General features: G+C 38.1%; 1 protein-coding gene across 1 annotated transcript; it reads left to right on the top strand.

Moving 5' to 3' along the window:
- The first annotated feature begins 1,030 nt into the window (after positions 1–1,030).
- atp8b5b (ATPase phospholipid transporting 8B5b) lies at positions 1,031–18,387 on the top strand. Its single transcript, XM_042509910.2, has 28 exons — positions 1,031–1,356; positions 2,768–2,851; positions 3,021–3,079; positions 3,890–4,003; positions 4,313–4,411; positions 4,570–4,631; positions 4,810–4,882; positions 5,089–5,159; positions 5,328–5,410; positions 5,910–6,068; positions 6,582–6,670; positions 7,069–7,262; positions 7,377–7,585; positions 7,673–7,716; positions 7,814–7,979; positions 8,928–9,116; positions 10,131–10,246; positions 10,359–10,523; positions 10,775–10,886; positions 11,113–11,218; positions 12,224–12,374; positions 12,790–12,973; positions 13,090–13,313; positions 13,961–14,044; positions 14,202–14,447; positions 14,564–14,702; positions 14,937–15,067; positions 15,635–18,387. Exons 2-28 carry the CDS (start codon positions 2,797–2,799, stop codon positions 15,941–15,943), a joined length of 3,633 nt encoding a protein of 1,210 aa, XP_042365844.2. The 5' UTR covers positions 1,031–1,356; positions 2,768–2,796; the 3' UTR covers positions 15,944–18,387.
- Positions 18,388–18,515: the final 128 nt, after the last annotated feature.

Raw genomic sequence — 18,515 nt, 5'->3', positions numbered from 1 at the left:
TTCAGTGTCAATATGATCTTATTTGTTTTCCACTTAAGTTATTCTGTACTGTCATGTCATTCAAGAGGCATTTTTTTTCAGCTGTTTGGGGGTAAGTGCACAGTAAACTACAGTCTGAAACTTTAAAAAAAGATTGTCATGTTTGTTTAAATTGTTACTATATCCTGACAATAATATTTGAGACAGATGATCTGTGAAAAAAATGATGTCTCTTTGCCTCTTCCTAGTGCTCCTAGTGCACCAGTCAGAGCCGAGGAATCTCTGAGGCTGCATAGGACCATATCTGGCGTTGCAGCGATGTGGAAGTATCAGTGAAATGGCCAGTGTCTAGGGGTAAGTTGTCTTAAAAGGTCTGTAGAATTCCTGTTTAGAAGGGAAATTAGAACATTTGCTCCAGCTGGTGGGTAGTGCTTGATTTGACTCAACTGACTTCAACATGACAGCCAGCTGACAAACTCTCATGTTACAGCTAAACAGTACATTTCCTATTTAGGGCAGAGTTGCATCTTCTAAAAAAAATCATCAAGTCTGTTTTACCACTTTGCAAAAATAATGTGTATGTCTTTGTGCATGCAGGAAGGTGTTTATGTATCTGTTCTTGCAGGCACACCTGGTACACACACTTGCACAAGCACATACGCACAATAACTAATTCAGCAAGCGGTTCATGTTGAGGTCCCCTGGATGACACAGCGTCCTTTTGTGTGTCGGAGCACAGGTATTAAATTCCATTTCTGAAAGCAGCTGGATGTTAGTATCAGTCATGAAGTCACAATATTTAGAGCTGTAACTCATTAAAAAATGTTGCCTGGCGTTTCATGCACCTATGAAAGACAGTGAATGATATTGAAGGAGCTGATAGTGAAAAAGTGGCTTCAGTCTGAGCATGCGCACCCATCACAGGGTGTGTTACATACCTGACCGCCCACATCACAACCCTAATATTCGCCCTGATTGGCTAGAGCCATTCACCTGTACTGTTGTTTTACTGCCCCGTCTCACCGTCCAGGTCCAAAGATCGCTGCACTGTTTGTTCAAGCCCTGAGCTGTTAAGCGCAGGGGGATCCCAGCTCTTCCTACATGAACCTGAAACCTTTACCTCTCTCACCACCACACCACGTCACCTGTTGTCCATCCTGCATGTCTTTCATCCGGCTGGAGGCCCCGGTCGAACCCCCTGTTCCTGTTGGTGCCTGGACGTCCAAACAGAGCACAGACGTGGGACTGGATTGACTTTGTTTTGGGGGGAAGCAAAGGGAGGACTAAAAATAGTAGTTTTTCCTCTCTTTTTTTCAGTATTCCTGTGTCTATGTGTGCAGGACTGAAAGGACACAAGAAATCAAAGTTTTGTTTGAGGTATGTGGCTAATTTTCATTTGATAACAGACACTGAGAAATGGTGAATGAACGGCACTTTCGTAGAGGATTTTAGACCCTTGGAAATGTGTGAAATACATGGCTAATCAAAGTCCAAGCTTAGTGGCTCAGTCACTTCAGATTCACAATAACTTTTGATTTCATTTCATAGTTTCAAGTCATGGATTTCACTTTTACTTTGGAGTTGATTTAGTTTGTTTTTGTTTTTTTGTTTTTTTACTGTATGCCGATACAAATGAGGGTATTGCTAAGCAGCACAGTGTAGTGGTGAGAAAAGATGTGAAACATGATGATTATTTTCTTTTATGCAGAGGACAAACACTTTTTGGGCTTATTTTTAAAAAGAGCAGGAAATTGAGTGGTTTTGTTTCTTTGCTGTATATTCAGGCTGCTGATTTCTGGTTGTTTTTTAGTGTCAGATTTTATTGTCGACAGTTCATATTCTCCTGGTTCCTTTTTGCAAATGTGCTGCTGTTTCAAAATGCAGGAAAAACACACTTGTTTTCCTGATGTTTATTCAAAGTCTTGGAATTATTACCTGATTCTGAGCAAGTCAAATGTTAGTGTTCATATCTCTATCTTAATCTTTGTCGTTATTGATTATGTGCCATCGATTTTAATCTGGTACAAAGGGTCGAGAAGGGAGTGGCTAGATGTTTTTACAGCTTTGCAGCACAGATAACGTCTAGAGGATGATGCCTGATATTTCCTCAGTGAATAACTCGTGCAAGTTGATTTGTGTTTTCTCACCTTTAATGTCGTGTTATCTTAGAATTGTTACAGAAAATGCCTTAATTTTCTTCATTTTTGGCTATAAGCGAAAGCCAGGGTCTGCCTATATACATCATAGCTTGCATGTCTTTTTCTTGACACAGTTTCAAAGTTCTTAACTAAAAATTACAACACTAATTGTACGCTGTCATTTTGGTGGTTTTTCTTAGGTTTGCACATTGCAGGCAAAGTCAAAAGTCAAATTATGGTCTCCAGCATCAGTTTGCCAATAAGATTTAACATGTTAATGATGCAAGTGAATTACGTTGACACATACTTGCAGTTTCAAGGCCTCATTTAGGCTCAAATATCTTTGTTTTGATAATTCCCTCTTTCGCGCCTCCTCCTCATGACTGTATTTCAGCAGTATCCCCTGTATGTTGCAAGTCTGTTCTTTAAAACAAGCAATCATTTCCTCTGCTAATCAGCCAACTAGATTTTCACACTGAACCACGATTTTACACAACCTCGACCTTCAATAAGTTAACAGGTTCCTCCTCTCCTTTGCCACAGTTTCCCCTTGCAGTTACCGACTCTCTATAGTCTAACTACAAAGAAATGTCTCTTTGTTTCACTAATGTTGTCGCTCTGTGATAAGCATGCACATGCTGTCTCTCTAGGTGTGAAGTATGGAGAAACTGAGCTAAAGATGGGATCTGTAGTGTCGTTCTTTGAGCAGTTATGTGGGAGAGAGGTAAAGAAAGGTGAGATCTGAGTTTTTCTTGTTCTTACATCATGTTTGTAACATAGTCAATGGACTATTAGCAGTTGTACTTTTAAATACTAAATGTTGTATTTGACAATTACAGTGACACTTCTCTGCTAATGCTCCTGAACCATCTTCATCCCTCTCTTGCTCTGAATCTTTTACAGAGGAGGAGAGACACTTTCGAGCTAATGACAGATCTTTCAACCTCTCTTACCACTATGCTGTAAGTAAAGAAACAAAGACTTTCTGTGTATTCAACTAATGTGATGGGAGGGGAGGGAAACCATTTAAAATTTAGTCTCTTAAAGGCCGTGTGATGTCCTTACAAAACAGAATTTTCTTAAAAGGTAACTATGTTTTTTCTGACCTGGAACCTATTTTTTCATATTTTTTGTGTCTTTTTTTTGACAACAAAGATTGTTTGATTGGTCCAGTATTGTGGAAGATTACTGCAGCTGGCAGCTGCAAAACAGGCTGTTTAGGCTAATCAGTTTACATCCACAAAGAGTGTTTTGCCACTGACAGGCTCAGTTTCCCAACAAGTGATTTGTCTCTTTAACCACAAACTGCCCTGACAGTGCCATTGCCAAACTCACTCCATTTAAATAAATTTTAGTGTGTATAGAGCCAGCATATTTTCACATCTAACAGGGTAGATCAAAGGTTTATTTCAGCCAAACCAGAGCTGATTATTATGGGAACAGTGGAAAGACATACCAAGATGGCTTTTATGAGTTTTTTTTTTCTTTTTCTGTTGACTTTGAATAAATTCTGTTTTGTAATGATAAAATTCATTTTATTTTATCATTGTATTTCATCACTCAGTCAATACTGGACAAATTTCAAAAAGTGTTTTTCCCATTAGTCACATGAACAAAAAAAGGAAAAAAAAACATGGTAAAATATGAGGATCGAGGTTTAAATCTACCGAAGTTACCCTTTACATATATGCCTTTTTATTGTATTAGAGTACACAGAAATGTAGCACTCATCTGCATGTGTCACATTAATGTGTCACTTTCTTCTACTTCAGGACAATGCCATCAAGACCTCCAAATACAACATTTTCACCTTCCTGCCACTTAACCTCTTTGAGCAGTTCCAGAGGCTCGCCAATGCCTACTTCTTCTTCCTCATGATCCTTCAGGTACATTTCTCTTTGTTTACCTCCTTCAGCCCTGTAATGCATGTCAATGCAGACTGTATTGGTGGTGCTAGGCTTTACATGTTTCAATTTTCAAGAGTATTTATGCTTACTGATGGCAGCAAAAACTGATGTTTTTGCAAATATTATCCAAAAAATATTTAGGGAATAAATTTAGAAATTTGATAAGAAATATTTTAATAAGAAATTTGACCTAACGGATGGTAGCTTCCAGAATATTTGATTTCTGTGTTAATAGTTCAGATACAAAGCATCAAAGCATTTAAATTGTTTTGTGTTTTCTGTTCACAGGTAATCCCACAAGTCTCCTCTCTCTCCTGGTTCACTACAGCGGTTCCTCTTCTGTTGGTGCTGTCTATAACAGCAGTCAAAGACGCCAGCGATGACATAGTAAGCTGAAATTATTTTGATCAAGTGGAACTAAATTGTTTTGAAAAATAACTAAAAGTGAATGCTGCTCAATATTGAGACAGAACATGAGGAACTCAGTTCAAACAAATAACAAAATGTTTTCACTGTTTTCTCTTTATCCCGCACCATCTGAGTAGAACAGACACAAAAGCGACAAGCAAGTGAATAACCGCATGGTGAACGTCCTCATTGATGGAGAGTGAGTCATTTTGGATGCTGATTTCACAGTATATATTTGAAGTTACACATTATTAATGGAACAAATACAAATATACAGCTATATAGCATAGTATTGTGTTATTTTTCCTGTGTAGTCTTGTGATTTTTTTGTATGTTTAATGTTAATTTTGGGGTGTATTTGTTTATTTCTTTGGCAGACTAAAAAATGAAAAATGGATGAAGGTTCAGGTTGGAGACATTGTCAAACTGGAGAATAATCAGTTTGTTACTGTAAGTATGGAGAAGCCAAACATAGGTTAATTTGTAATTTTTAGGGAGTGTTAACTGTGCATGTATTATAGCATTTAATAGCATTTTGTTAGTGATGACAGCAGCTACACTGAGTCGAAGTCCCAACAAGTGATAATGACGTTTATCTCATCTTATTATTTTATATACTTTCAGTTGACCGTCGTATTTAATGTTTTCATTTTTAGGCAGACCTCATGTTGCTGTCCAGCAGTGAGCCTCTCAACTTGGTCTATGTAGAAACAGCTGAATTAGATGGGTGAGTGTGTAGTACTTTGTGTGCCTGTGTGTGTGTGTGTGTGTGTGTGTGTGTGTGTGTGTGTGTGTGTGTGTGTGTGTGTGCGCGCATGGTTGACGGCAAATGTCTCACACTGTCTTGGATTTCCCTTTAGCTGCATCCTTCTCATGTCCTCTTGGTCTCCCCCAGTGAAACCAATCTGAAGGTGAAACAGGCGCTGACTGTAACTGGAGAGATGGGGGACAACATCAGTGCACTGGCTAGTTTTAATGGTGAGAAGCTGTAAAAAAAAAGATTTTTGGAATTGGAGGATGTCTTCTTTACTTGTCAGACAAATCATTTATAGTGAAATTTTGGATTTTGACGTTAAAAATAAAAAATAAAAAAACACTACTTTTTTTTAATTTGTTATTCTCTTGTTTACAAAGACTTAAATGATTATCAATAATGTTTCTAATTTTTAGTAATACATTGATCTATGTTATTTTGTTTGTTGTTGCATACATTGTAATGTAAGGTTTTTTTTTTAAATAGTCATCAAAAGTAGTTATGCCTGCAAAAATTAAGAAACGTTTTTGCACATCATACAGGAAGTGTCATCGTTAGACTACAATGACAGTTGACAAAAACTTAATTGAGATGCAAATACGCTATTTTTGACTGGTTTATACCACTAATACAGTTATTATAGTGTGTTACCCCCCCCCGAAACTTAAAAGCTGTTTACTTGGATTTGTTGCTGACACTAACTTTTGTCTCTGTCTGTCTTAGGTGAAGTACGCTGTGAGCCTCCAAACAACCGTCTGGACAAGTTTAAAGGAACCCTGAGTCTGAATGGACAAACTTACGCTCTGGACAATGACAAGGTGCTGCTGAGAGGATGCACTCTGAGGAACACTGAGTGGTGCTTTGGTCTGGTCATCTTCGGAGGTAAAGAGTTGCTTCTTAAACAGTTTTTCTGGTAATAATAGAATTAAAAAGTTGTTTCGAAAAAACGCATGGGAAAAGCTGCTCAGTTGTGAGGCGCACCTCTGCAGGAGCCCAGCAGAGGGCGGCTGTGCTACACACAACCTACTGACACCAAGAGGGGAAAATTCATACATTTTATTGTAAACAAGACTACTACTACTATTACTACTACTACTATTAATAATAATAATTCTAATTGTATCAAAGTTGTTCAATTTTGAGGTCTATCATTATGTCCTATTCATTATCCTGACTTTGAACTTTTGACTGATAAGAAATTATTGTTATTAATTATTATACCGATTCCACCAACCTTTTCAACTGAAGGGAACAAAAACAAAACTAAATTAACGAAAAGTGGCAGATTTTATCTGTGGCAGATTATACTGTTGGAACTGTCTCTGCAAATGCTGAAAATGTCCCTCTTTCTGCATGATGTTCAGCAAACCTTAACAAATTTTTCAAATTTTCCAGGTCCTGACACCAAGCTGATGCAGAACAGCGGAAAGACGACATTCAAACGGACAAGCATTGATCACCTGATGAATGTCCTGGTGTTGTGTGTGAGTTAAGACAATACAGTTGGGGTTTTCATTGGTACTCTTGACTGAAGTCTTTTCTTCTTATTCAAATATATTATATATATATATTGAATTGCACAAATTGCACATTAAACATTGCTGTTGCTGTTTTTTTTTTGTTTTTTTTTTTTGATGTGCCTGAGTTTGAAAATTACAATTTTAGTTAACATAAATTGTCAAGATATATTCATAAAAGTAGTGGGAGGGAACTTCTTTCTGATGCAGTACAAGTCAATAAAAGTCACTGATGTCACTCAGACAACACAGAATTTATAAAAGCATTTGTTTATGAAATGCAGACTGATTTTCTACTGATGGAAACCATGAATGCACATATATATATATATATACTGAGATGTGTGATTTCTTCTGTCTGTCAGATCTTTGGTTTCCTGGCATCTATGTGCACCGTTTTGGCCATTGGTAATGCAATCTGGGAGACGAGGGAGGGCTCAGTGTTCACAGTCTTCCTCCCTCGGGAGCCCGGGGTTAGTGCCTCTCTCTCATCCTTCCTATCCTTCTGGTCCTATGTCATCATCCTCAACACAGTGGTGCCCATTTCTCTCTATGTCAGGTATGTTCTAGCACACATAACAAAATGAGAAAGCAACAAAACTTATGCTCACAGTGAGAGTTGTTTATTTTTTCCTGCGTTTTTCTTGGTTAACCCAATGTGTGTCGATGTCAGTGTGGAGATCATCCGTCTGGGGAACAGCTTTTATATAGACTGGGACAGAAAGATGTACTTCCCCAAAAATGACACTCCTGCCCAGGCAAGGACCACCACGCTCAACGAGGAGCTGGGCCAAATCAAATACATCTTCAGTGACAAGACCGGTACCCTGACGCAGAACATCATGACTTTCAACAAGTGCTCCATTGATGGGAAAAATTACGGTGAGCGGCTCTGCTGATATAGGTTGAATAGACAAACCAGCATCAGCTGAATGATTCATTTTATTTATTTTTTTCTCTGTCATTCAGGGGAGCTGTTTGACTTTGCTGGTCAAAGGGTGGAAATAACAGAGGTGAGTGGAGAATACTGAAATGTAATTGTATATTTTTGTGAATTCTGTGTAAATTATGTCTCACTCCAACTCTTGTATGCTTCTTTTTTTGTTGCAGAAGACAGAGAAAGTGGACTTCTCCTGGAACCAGCTGGCTGATCCAAAGTTCGTCTTTCACGACCACAGTTTGGTGGAGACAGTGAGAGAGGAAAACCTGAAGGCTCAGTCCTTCTTCCGTTTGCTGGCTGTGTGCCATACCGTCATGCCTGAGGAAAAGAAAGAGGGTGAGCATCCCCTAATGGATAGCTTTATTATTACATGGGAAATTACTGTAAAGGTTAAAAACAGAGGGACTACATTTCTTATGTTGCATCTCTTGTGGTTCAGCAGTTTTGCATAATTGTGTCAAATCTAATAGACAGGGTTCCCACGGTCATGTAAATTCTGGAAAAGTCATGGAATCTCACAATCAGGTTTTTCAGGCCTGGAAAAGTCATGGAATAACTTAAATAATTGAAAGTTTTGGAAAACAAAAGTTTTTAATCCTTTGAAACCTGAGCAAACTGGTTGGATTTTTTTCAAAAATGGGAAGAAGGCAAAAGCAACTTGTGAGAAAAAATGACCGCAGAATGTGAAACAAATTAGTAACAAGTACGAAAAAATTACCTGAACATAAGCGCAAAAAAAAAGAAAGAAAAGTAAACGAAGAATACAAAGATTATGTTTGAATCTGATATGTTTAAAAACACCAGGCAAGTGGGGTAAAATAAAATAAATAAATAAATAAAAGAAGCATGGGTCCTTGAAAAGTCATGGAAAAGTTTTGAAATTTTGTCCAGGAAAATGCGATGGAACCCTGGCATTTGTAGGAAAGTGTTTATAAACTGTGAATACATTTACACATGTTAAGTGTTGTGAATGACCTTAGAAAATGTATTAAGGGTCCTTGAAAATCCCTAGTAATCTTTTAAAAATTTTGTTCATGAGAATGTTTGGGAAACCCGAATAATCCTGATTAATACAGATTAATCTTCTATTATCACTCTAATATTTTTTACTTCTTCATAATTATATAGTTACTCCAGGTTGAGACAAAATTGTGTTTTCCAAAAGCATTCAAGCCACAATGTGTAAGATGAAAATAAATAACACCGATACCTTTTGCCCCTCTTCTCTTAAATTTTTCACTTTTTTTTCTAACTTTCCCTCTTGTCATCTTTACATTCTGACAGGTGAGCTTTTCTATCAGGCTCAGTCTCCTGATGAAGGCGCTCTGGTGACCGCAGCCAGAAACTTTGGGTTTGTGTTCCGCTCACGCACACCGGAGACCATTACAGTGGTGGAAATGGGCCGAACAATCACCTATGAACTTCTGGCTGTTCTTGACTTCAATAATGTTCGCAAGAGAATGTCAGTGATAGGTGAGAGAGGTCATAGCATGTTTGGGCTTTTCTATGTATTGTATGTTGCCAAAATATGATAATTTGGTTCCTATTGATATTTAAAGGAGGCCAATTTTGAGAATTTTCATAAGATATTTAATCTATTAAACTGAACATGTTGTTGCCTGCATGGTTTTGATCCAGCGTAGTGAAATCACATGGAGAAACAAACTCAAAGTCAAACGGCCACAGAGGCACTTAAGGAATTAATCTTGAGCTTAGAAAATAAGTCCCATTGTTTAGGCAAGTATGATATTTCATGCAGTTTCCTTTTCCATTTTAGCACGCAAGCAAACAACAAACAATGGCAACTGCTAATTATCAGTGATTTAATGTTTCTGCCCCCCACCCATCCTACATTCACAGACTGATTCTGATGCTGTGGGAAACACAGAGTGCTCAGAATAATAAGCTCAGAGTCCATAATAGCATCATGACTATTTGTTTTAAACAGATAAAAACACATTTAAACAATGCAACATGCGTTGAGATTTTTGAGAAAACCTGCTGCAAAATCCTGGTGGGACTGATTGGCTCTAAATAGAGCTATTTATGTTTTTTTTGTGTTTTGCATCAGCTACCTTAGTTCTCCTAGACTTTTGGTGCACAGAGGAATGTTTTAGTTGGTTTCAATTTGCAGCCTCAACCACTTAAAGCCCACACATTATACCTTTAACTAAAATAATAGTACTTATATTGTAATTAGACTTATCCAGCTTTATTCTTGAAACAAAACAGCAACAAAATAAACAAATTAACAAATGTCTTATTTTTAAAATATTACAAAACTATGAATAGGTCCAGCACATGTGCTTAGGGACCCTATGATAACTGAGATTTCTGTGCTGAAGCAAAAGCAACCTTGTGAATCCAGGAATTAACCTAATCACATTGTAATTTCCAAGATGTCACATTAAATTTATGGTGTCAGGTCAAACTGTCATGAAAGTGATCCTTTATCTGTCGAACTACATGACTTGCTGTGATTTCCAGTGCGTAGCCCCGAAGGCAAGTTGACTCTCTACTGCAAAGGAGCAGACACCATCATCTATGAAAGACTGCACCCGTCCTGTAGCAAACTGATGGAAGTTACCACCAATCACCTCAATGTGAGTCATGCAGATGGTTTTTGTGATGTGTATGCTGATATATAACTAATACATATTCAGAAATTGTGACAATTTTAGTTCTGAGCTTCTCTAAATCATCCAACTAAAATAGGAGTATGCAGGCGACGGCCTTCGCACACTGGTTCTGGCCTACAAGGACTTGGATGAGAGCTATGTGGCAGAGTGGCAACAGCGTCATCATGACGCCAGCACTGCCATGGAGGACCGAGAAGAGAGACTTGATCAACTCTATGAGGAGATAGAGAAAGACCTGCAGGTTAGTCCACCTGCTGAATACTTTGCTAAATGGTTTGATTGACTCAACAACTGGCTGCTTAACTTCTTTGTTGGAAGTCTATTTATCTGCTGATTTGGAGAAGAATTTAATATACTGAATATCTTGCTCCATAACACACGATGAAACACTGCCTCAGACTAACAGAAAGATCTAATATAGCAGATCGAAGTGCCGTATACAAAGGCATTATTTTATTATTGTGTTGTTTTTTTCTGTGATTTTAATTCCAGCTGTTGGGAGCGACAGCTGTGGAGGACAAACTGCAGGACGGCGTGCCGCAGACCATAGAGCAACTGGCTAAAGCTGACATCAAAATCTGGGTGTTGACTGGTGATAAACAGGGTTAGTGTCATAGATTCTCATTCAAATCACACATAAGGTGAAGTAATAATAATATAATGTGAAATATATTATCATATTCTCTCTCTGTTAACCCCAGTGTGTCAGAATCCCCAGGCCTCATCCAAACATCCTATGCCATCTGATATGAGCTCAGCGAGTGAATGTTAGGCATGTTTGACGGATGAATTGCATCACAGTGATTGTAAATATTGATGTTTTCAAACAGAGACGGCAGAGAATATTGGCTATTCCTGCAACATGCTGAGAGAGGAGATGAAGGAGATTTTCGTTGTGGCAGCCAATACAGCTGAAGGAGTCAAAGAGGAGCTACGGTAAATCAATCAGAAACATATAACTGCAACCCATGAAGTATCTGCTGACCAGCGGCTACTGAATTTAAAATTATATGATTTAGAAGGTAATTTTCCAACATACTGCTTTTATTTATTTAATCCTTTATTCCAACAGGTAGTCTCAGAGTCAGATCAGTTAGATTTGGCTTTTCTACCAAGTCAGAGACAATTTTTCCATTGGTGCCATTGGTGCCTCCTAAACTCTAATACAGGGTAAACTAAACTCAAATATAATAGCAACTTGGCTCCCATACAGCGGATGCGTTATTCCTTAGATATTTTTCTTACTTAAATTGTAAACCACATAGAATAATGTAGTTAGCCCCTTTTCTTTGAATGTAATCAGTTGTGATTGCAGCTTATTTTACAGCAGATAAACACACAGTTTTACACGTTGCTTACACTTTTGCATCTGTAGTTTTGGTTTTGCAACACCCCCCAAAGTCTTGATACCAAATGTCACTGTTACTATAGCATGTAAAGAATTCCAAAGCCTAAATGGGTCGAAACTTGGGCGACATTTGCACAATGTGTACAACATATTTACTTAACATACTTTACAACTTTACTTCTTTCCCCTCTTGATACACAAGTAGATTAAGGTGAGCCAGAAACCTTCTGGCTCCTCCTTCTGGCTGCTTCTAGAGAAATCCAAAGCCTGACAGGCCCTGCTTTGCCTAGTTACAGTTTGCCCTACTTATCTCAGGTTTGTCAGGTTTTGAAGACTAAAATTTTCTCCATTACTGACATTGCTACTGAAGGAGGAGGCCTTTTTATGTTTACTGTTATGTTGGAGAGGAGTGGCTGATTAAAGTTTACCATTAAACTCAGTAAAGTGTTTTTGTTATGTTAATATTTAAGCCTTTTGGCAGGTAATGAGTATACGAAAACTGTTCATAGACAAATCTGAGCTCTGTTTTTACTCACCCTGCCAAATCCATGTCCTCCATGTCCTCCATGTCCTCTATGTCCTCCTGTTTTCAGGAATGCCAGGAGGAAAATGTGTCCAGAAGCTGCAGAGGAGCCATCTGTGATCAAGGTTCGTGCAGGCCTGTTTTGGCTTCAGAAGACAGAGACTGTGCAGGATGAAAAGGTGGATGGAGAATATGGCCTAGTTATTAATGGACACAGTCTGGTAAGAAGGCTTTTTCAGGCACATTTCTATTTAATTTCTGTACCCTTTTTTTCTGTAAATATTGCTGATTTAGAAAAAGTCCTGCTGAATGTCTCCTTTTTAGTTTTTATTTATCTTTTACAAATGGTCTGGCCTGGCCCACAAAGTGAATCACTCTAGCTGAAAAGTCACCATGTTGGCATACTAAATATCGGTATATTACAGACTGAATCTAGTATTTTTAGACTTTTAGCCAACAAAAAAGAAGTGAATTAAATGAAGGATTTATTCATTCTTATTCTGTTCCTAACAGTGTGGATAGGACTTATTTTTGATGTCTGGTTGAATTTTTTTTAGTGGGGTTAGGTTGTGTCGGGGTGACTTGAGTCATGACCTCATTACAGTTCTCAAATCCTCTCTTCCCTTTGGTCCTCAGGCCTTTGCACTGGAGAAGGACTTGCAGCTGGAGCTGCTTAGGACAGCATGTATGTGTCAGACTGTGATTTGCTGCAGGGTCACCCCCCTGCAGAAAGCCCAGGTGGTTCAGCTGGTCAAGAAATACAAGCAGGCTGTCACTCTGGCCATCGGGGATGGGGCCAACGATGTCAGCATGATCAAGGGTGAGCTAGTTCATCTCAGATGCTATAACAAGAGCTTAGTAAAATCAAACAGCTAGAAAACACTTACTGTTACTCATTATGTGAGTTCTGCTTCATTATTTTCTGTCTGGCCTCAGCTGCTCATATCGGTGTGGGTATCAGTGGTCAGGAGGGCATGCAGGCAGTTCTCTCCAGCGACTTTTCCTTTGCCCAGTTCCGTTACCTGCAGCGCCTTCTGCTGGTGCACGGCCGCTGGTCCTATCTACGCATGTGCAAGTTCCTACGATATTTCTTTTACAAGAACTTCACCTTCACCTTTGTGCACTTCTGGTATGCCTTCTTCTGCGGCTTCTCTGCACAGGTGAGGTATATATATCAGAAGTCACACAGTTTAATGTGTTACATGCAGATTGAAAATAATAAGTTATCTATCAAGGCATAAGAATAATTTACAGTGACTCGTTGATGATGGTTCAGTTATAATGTTATGCTATAATGTTAAATGATGTAATCCCTCAGAAGTGATGTGAATGACAAATTGATGAAGATGCACATTAAAAAATAAAATATGTGCATAGTATCTATGGAGTATAGAAGTTTAGATCTACTGCAATTTTCAGGGGATGCTCTATATAAAATAAAGATCACCCAATGTAATGCAGTGCAGCACCAAAAGACCAAAAATTAGTCACACAAATTGTCATAGAGATGGAACAACACCTCCCACAGTTCCAACAAAAACTGAAGATTACACACTGTACTGGAACAAGCCCACAGATGAGCCCTATATGCTCAATGGAAATTTAAGAGAGCTGCATGAACAAAAAACAGTCGAGATTGATAAAAAGGAGGAAAAGTATGTGTTTTTCATTTTGAGGTGAACTGTCCTTTAAAAAGCAAAATATAAATTGGACAAATGTTCCACTAGAAGCATCTACATAAATACATAAAATGTCATTCATGCTGTATTTACATGTTTAATGGTGACTTTGTTGTTCTTGTTCATAGACTGTGTATGACGAGTGGTTCATCACCTTGTACAACCTGGTTTACACAGCTCTGCCCGTTCTTGGCTTGAGCCTCTTTGACCAGGTTTGCACTATGGGGAAAATTACTCTTAAATAGCTCAAAAACACAAATCCAGCATTTTTGTTGTTTTTTTAATATCATATAATTTATTTGTAGTTTAAACCCTTTCATTTATATCCTGTTGGCTTTCTTCTCACTCTCTTATCCTCGATTTCTGTAGGATGTCAATGACCGCTGGAGTTTCCAGTACCCTCAGCTCTACTGTCCAGGCCAGCTGAACATGTACTTCAGTAAGAAAGCCTTTGTGCGCTGTCTGATACACAGCTGCTACAGCTCCCTCATCCTCTTCTTCATCCCGTGGGCCGCCATGCAGGACACGGTCAGAGATGACGGCAAAGACATTGCTGACTATCAGTCCTTTGCTTTATTGGCCCAGACCTGTCTGCTGGTTGTGATGAATATACAGGTGAGTACAACAATGTCTGTCCACAGAAACATCACAAGGTTGCAGGATTTCTGCCCATATTGTGAATGAATATGTTAACCAGAATATATATAAATATATATATATATATTTTTAAGCTGTGCCTGGACACCCATTACTGGACAGCAGTGAACCAGTTTTTTGTATGGGGCAGCCTGGCAGCTTACTTTGCCATCACAATGACCATGTACAGCAATGGGATGTTTCTCATCTTTACCTCCTCTTTCCCTTTCATCGGTGAGTACATGCAGCTTATTCAAAGAGATGTTGTGTCCACGTCTTAATATTTTAGTCTTCCAAATGCAGAAATTAATTCTTATTCCTATTTTTTTTTGTACATTGAATTTTTAAATGTATGCAGAGTTACTTAGAACTTTACAATACTGTAGGGCTGTATGATAATAAACCTCCTGACTGCTTTTTTTTACTGTTATGATTCTTATTGCTGGTCTGATGCTTTTTAAACTCCAGGCACAGCAAGAAATTCTCTGAACCAGCCTAACGTGTGGCTCACCATATTCCTGACCTCCCTCCTCTGTATTCTGCCTGTGGTGGCTTTCCGCTTCATTCTCATTCAGCTTCGGCCCACCATCAACGACAAGGTAAGACAGCACATGACATGACTATTAAAAACCATCCTGCCTTTTTTTTACTCCCTGTCTTGACCTTTGTTTTTCTTAAGTTATTATCTGAATAAAAAAAATGTTTAACAATATATCATGTAAAGTTCTTACAATAAAAAAAAAAGCCTTAAAGGCAGATTGAAACATAAATTCTCTGTAATTGTTGGCTATTCACAATAACTTGAGTTTGTGATAATATCATGAATTCTTGCTAACAAACAGTAGCATGAGGTGTGCAATTACATTATCAAGATTGCTGTTTAATGTGTTTGTTAAAGGGGACCTATAATGCTAATTTTTGGGTTCATACTTATATTTAAGGTTTGTAATAGAACATGCTTTAATGTTCAGAAAACACTTAAATTACCTCACACTGTCTGTGCTTGAACACCTGTATTCCACCTCTGCCTGAGATGAACAGTTCACAGTGTAAAATGCTGTCATTATAGAAATAACAGTAAAAACATTGTGAACCATCCTGAATGAGCAAATTTACCCATATTAATAATTCTACATTTAAGGCTTGTCCCTCTCTCCCCCCTCTAGGTGAGACATAAGGTGCGGAAGGAGGCACTGCCAGCTCCTGCACCTCGCCGCCCACCTACCAGGCGTATCAGCACCCGTCGCTCTGGCTACGCCTTCTCCCATGCTCAGGGCTATGGTGATCTGGTAACGTCTCGGAGGTTCCTACTGAAACTGCCCCTGCGGAGTCGCCCGGCACTGTTTACACAAACAGACTCTCCTCTGGCTCAGAGTCAGCCGCAGCACTACCGCACCATTGCAGAGGAGCGTGAGGATTCACAGAGCGCTCACACAGGAAGTATAAGCACAGCAAAGAGTGTGCGATCAGCATAATAAGTTTTTATTTTCAAGCAGAGGGTAAAGCTCACTACCTGGATTGTTTCCATGTCAAAGCTTTAGACTAAAATTGAGGTTTTTTTCTAATGGTTGAATGTTAATATCACTGTGAATATGTTGAACATGGCAGCATAGAACCTTAAAGGACCACACTGGTGCTTTGGCATGTTTTAGCAATTATTATATACCACACTCTACATCCTGCTGACCATTTTCCAAAGCATACCAGAAGGTTTTACATTGATTTTCCTCCCTACAGGTAGATAATAGTGTCACTTCATTTCATTACAGCTATAATCAACTTGTGAAAAAATTTGTTTGTGAGGTAATTAATCATTGAAGTGCCTTATGTTTTGTCACTGTCATGTGGTAAAATGGTTTTCAGCAGGGAACTCTTGAATACTGATTCAAGCACACTTTAATGTCTGCAAATGGGAAGTCTGGATGCTAAAAAGCACTTTTTAATTGCAAAGAAGAGATTAAATTCACATTTTTTTTTTTACAAGGGTTAGGTTTAGGGTTTTGAGTAACATGATTTATTACTGTTGCGACTAAAAAGTATATAGGGAGCTTTGGAAAATGGCCAGAAAAACTGTATGCAGTTGACACTTAATCAAGTAAAACATGCAAAACCAGAAACTGCGATGAGATTAACTTTGTGTCATGCACACCATGTTATTTTTATTTTTTTTTTGATGTGTCGATTTTTCCAGAAAGTCAAGTTAAACGAATGTAAAGGTTGCCATTAGCTGATCTGGAGGAACTGGACTTCCACACTGCCTGCAACATGATGTTGCATTTTGTTCCGTTTAATTTTTTTGTGTGAATCGTAGATACTCAGGGTGTCATACCAAGAGAGGATAAAACTGTGATTTCAATGGAAATCTAGGATGAACCTATTTTTACTCTGGTGTTTACATAATTATTGACATGAAGATTTTTTAACACTGTTGTTATTGTTGTTCTAGTGTGTTAATAATCTGTTCATTTAATATATCTGTCGCCTACAAAGAGATGGATAATACAGAGCCCCAAAGGGGACATGGTAGAGACAAAAAAATAGATGGGTGATGAAAAAAGGTTAAATAGTTTTGCATACCCAAGAAACTTTTGTGTTCACCAAGGAAATATTACAGTCGTACTGAGTCATGAGAACAGTGATTAACAGTGGCCAAGCTAGTCGGCAGTGGCCATATGAAGTAATGTTATTGTGCCTCTGAGTGAGGCGAATGTCCTGAAACTTACATTTACACATCTTCTGTTTTGTTAACTATAAACAGGATAAAAAATATAGTACAAAAAAACTGGACGCAAGACATAATTAGACTATATTAAATAGTAAAAAAAAGTTTGTATACATGTACAAAATTGCAATATACAGTATATACAGCCTCTTCAGATATACAGTATTAACTGAAATGTATTGTACATTTTGTATTTATTTACAATTGTATTCTTGTCATTATTATGTTAGTATTTTATTTATGTTCATATAAGAGCACACAAAGAACATGTAAAATGTCTTTGTGTATCTTTCAGGACCTTCTCCTCGCTCAGAGGCTGTCCATCACAGAGGACATTGGAAACAGCAGTGTTAGGATTAATCTAATAACCCATTGACAAAATAAAGCCAAAAACAGGTCTAACACGAGGATAAAGAGCAATGTATGCTGATGTGATCATCGTTTTTTTTTTTTTTATAAAGAAAACAGAAAATAAAATACATAGATGTATCTTTCTGGACCTTTGCCTAATTTAAGGACACAACTTCAGACAGTGACTGATGGCTAGCTAGCCTGACCATGGTTTATCAGTTTTCAATTCCATACCGCTGTATTTTTTCTCTGGGGAATGCAAAAGATGTGTGAGATTTATTTATTTTTCTTTTTTTAAAATCCATCCCATTTTTTTTCTACATGTCCTCTTAGCAAATCCAAGAATCACAAAGTATTGCCAGCCTTACTCTGCCTCTGATTGGCCTACCCTGGCATTCTAGCCCCAACCAATCCAGCCAATGAAGGCAATGAAAACTAGCCACTCATAGGGGACGTAGGGCAGGTCATTCCTTTGCCATCTTAGTATTCACAAATTTGTGTCCCCTTAGGGGCTCCATAAAATAACTTGTTTAATCGGTACCACTTAGTAAGAGTATTTTTAAGGTCCAGCCCGGGTCAGTGTTGTCTTTTTACCTGTATTTTCAGTAAAATAATGGTACCGAAATGGTTTATCTACCATATGAGGGACAGTGCAATTACCAGCAGACAGCACATTATTCAGTAGGTCCCTTTTTATCAATCCTATCACCTATATTGTCACTGTTTTTCATTTTAATATGTCAGCCTACTCAGAGTCACCTCTGATGAGATTTTTGTTTGCCGAGTTCGGATCAAGTGTCTCCATGCATTTTATCTGTAAATAAAACAAATAACTTAATTACGAGACCATCATCGGGGCAAATGTAAATCTCAGATCTTATAATGACATTGAGTAGAGAACATCTGCACATTTTTATTCAAGAACACACGGGAAGTAAAATTCACAATTATTTCTAAGATCCACATACATGAGA

The sequence above is a fragment of the Plectropomus leopardus genome, chromosome 20 (assembly GCF_026936395.1).
Source record: "Plectropomus leopardus strain MGB_pleo_1.0 chromosome 20, ASM2693639v1, whole genome shotgun sequence".
NCBI classification, from domain to species: domain Eukaryota; kingdom Metazoa; phylum Chordata; class Actinopteri; order Perciformes; family Serranidae; genus Plectropomus; species Plectropomus leopardus.
This window is presented reverse-complemented; position numbering and strand designations above follow the sequence as displayed.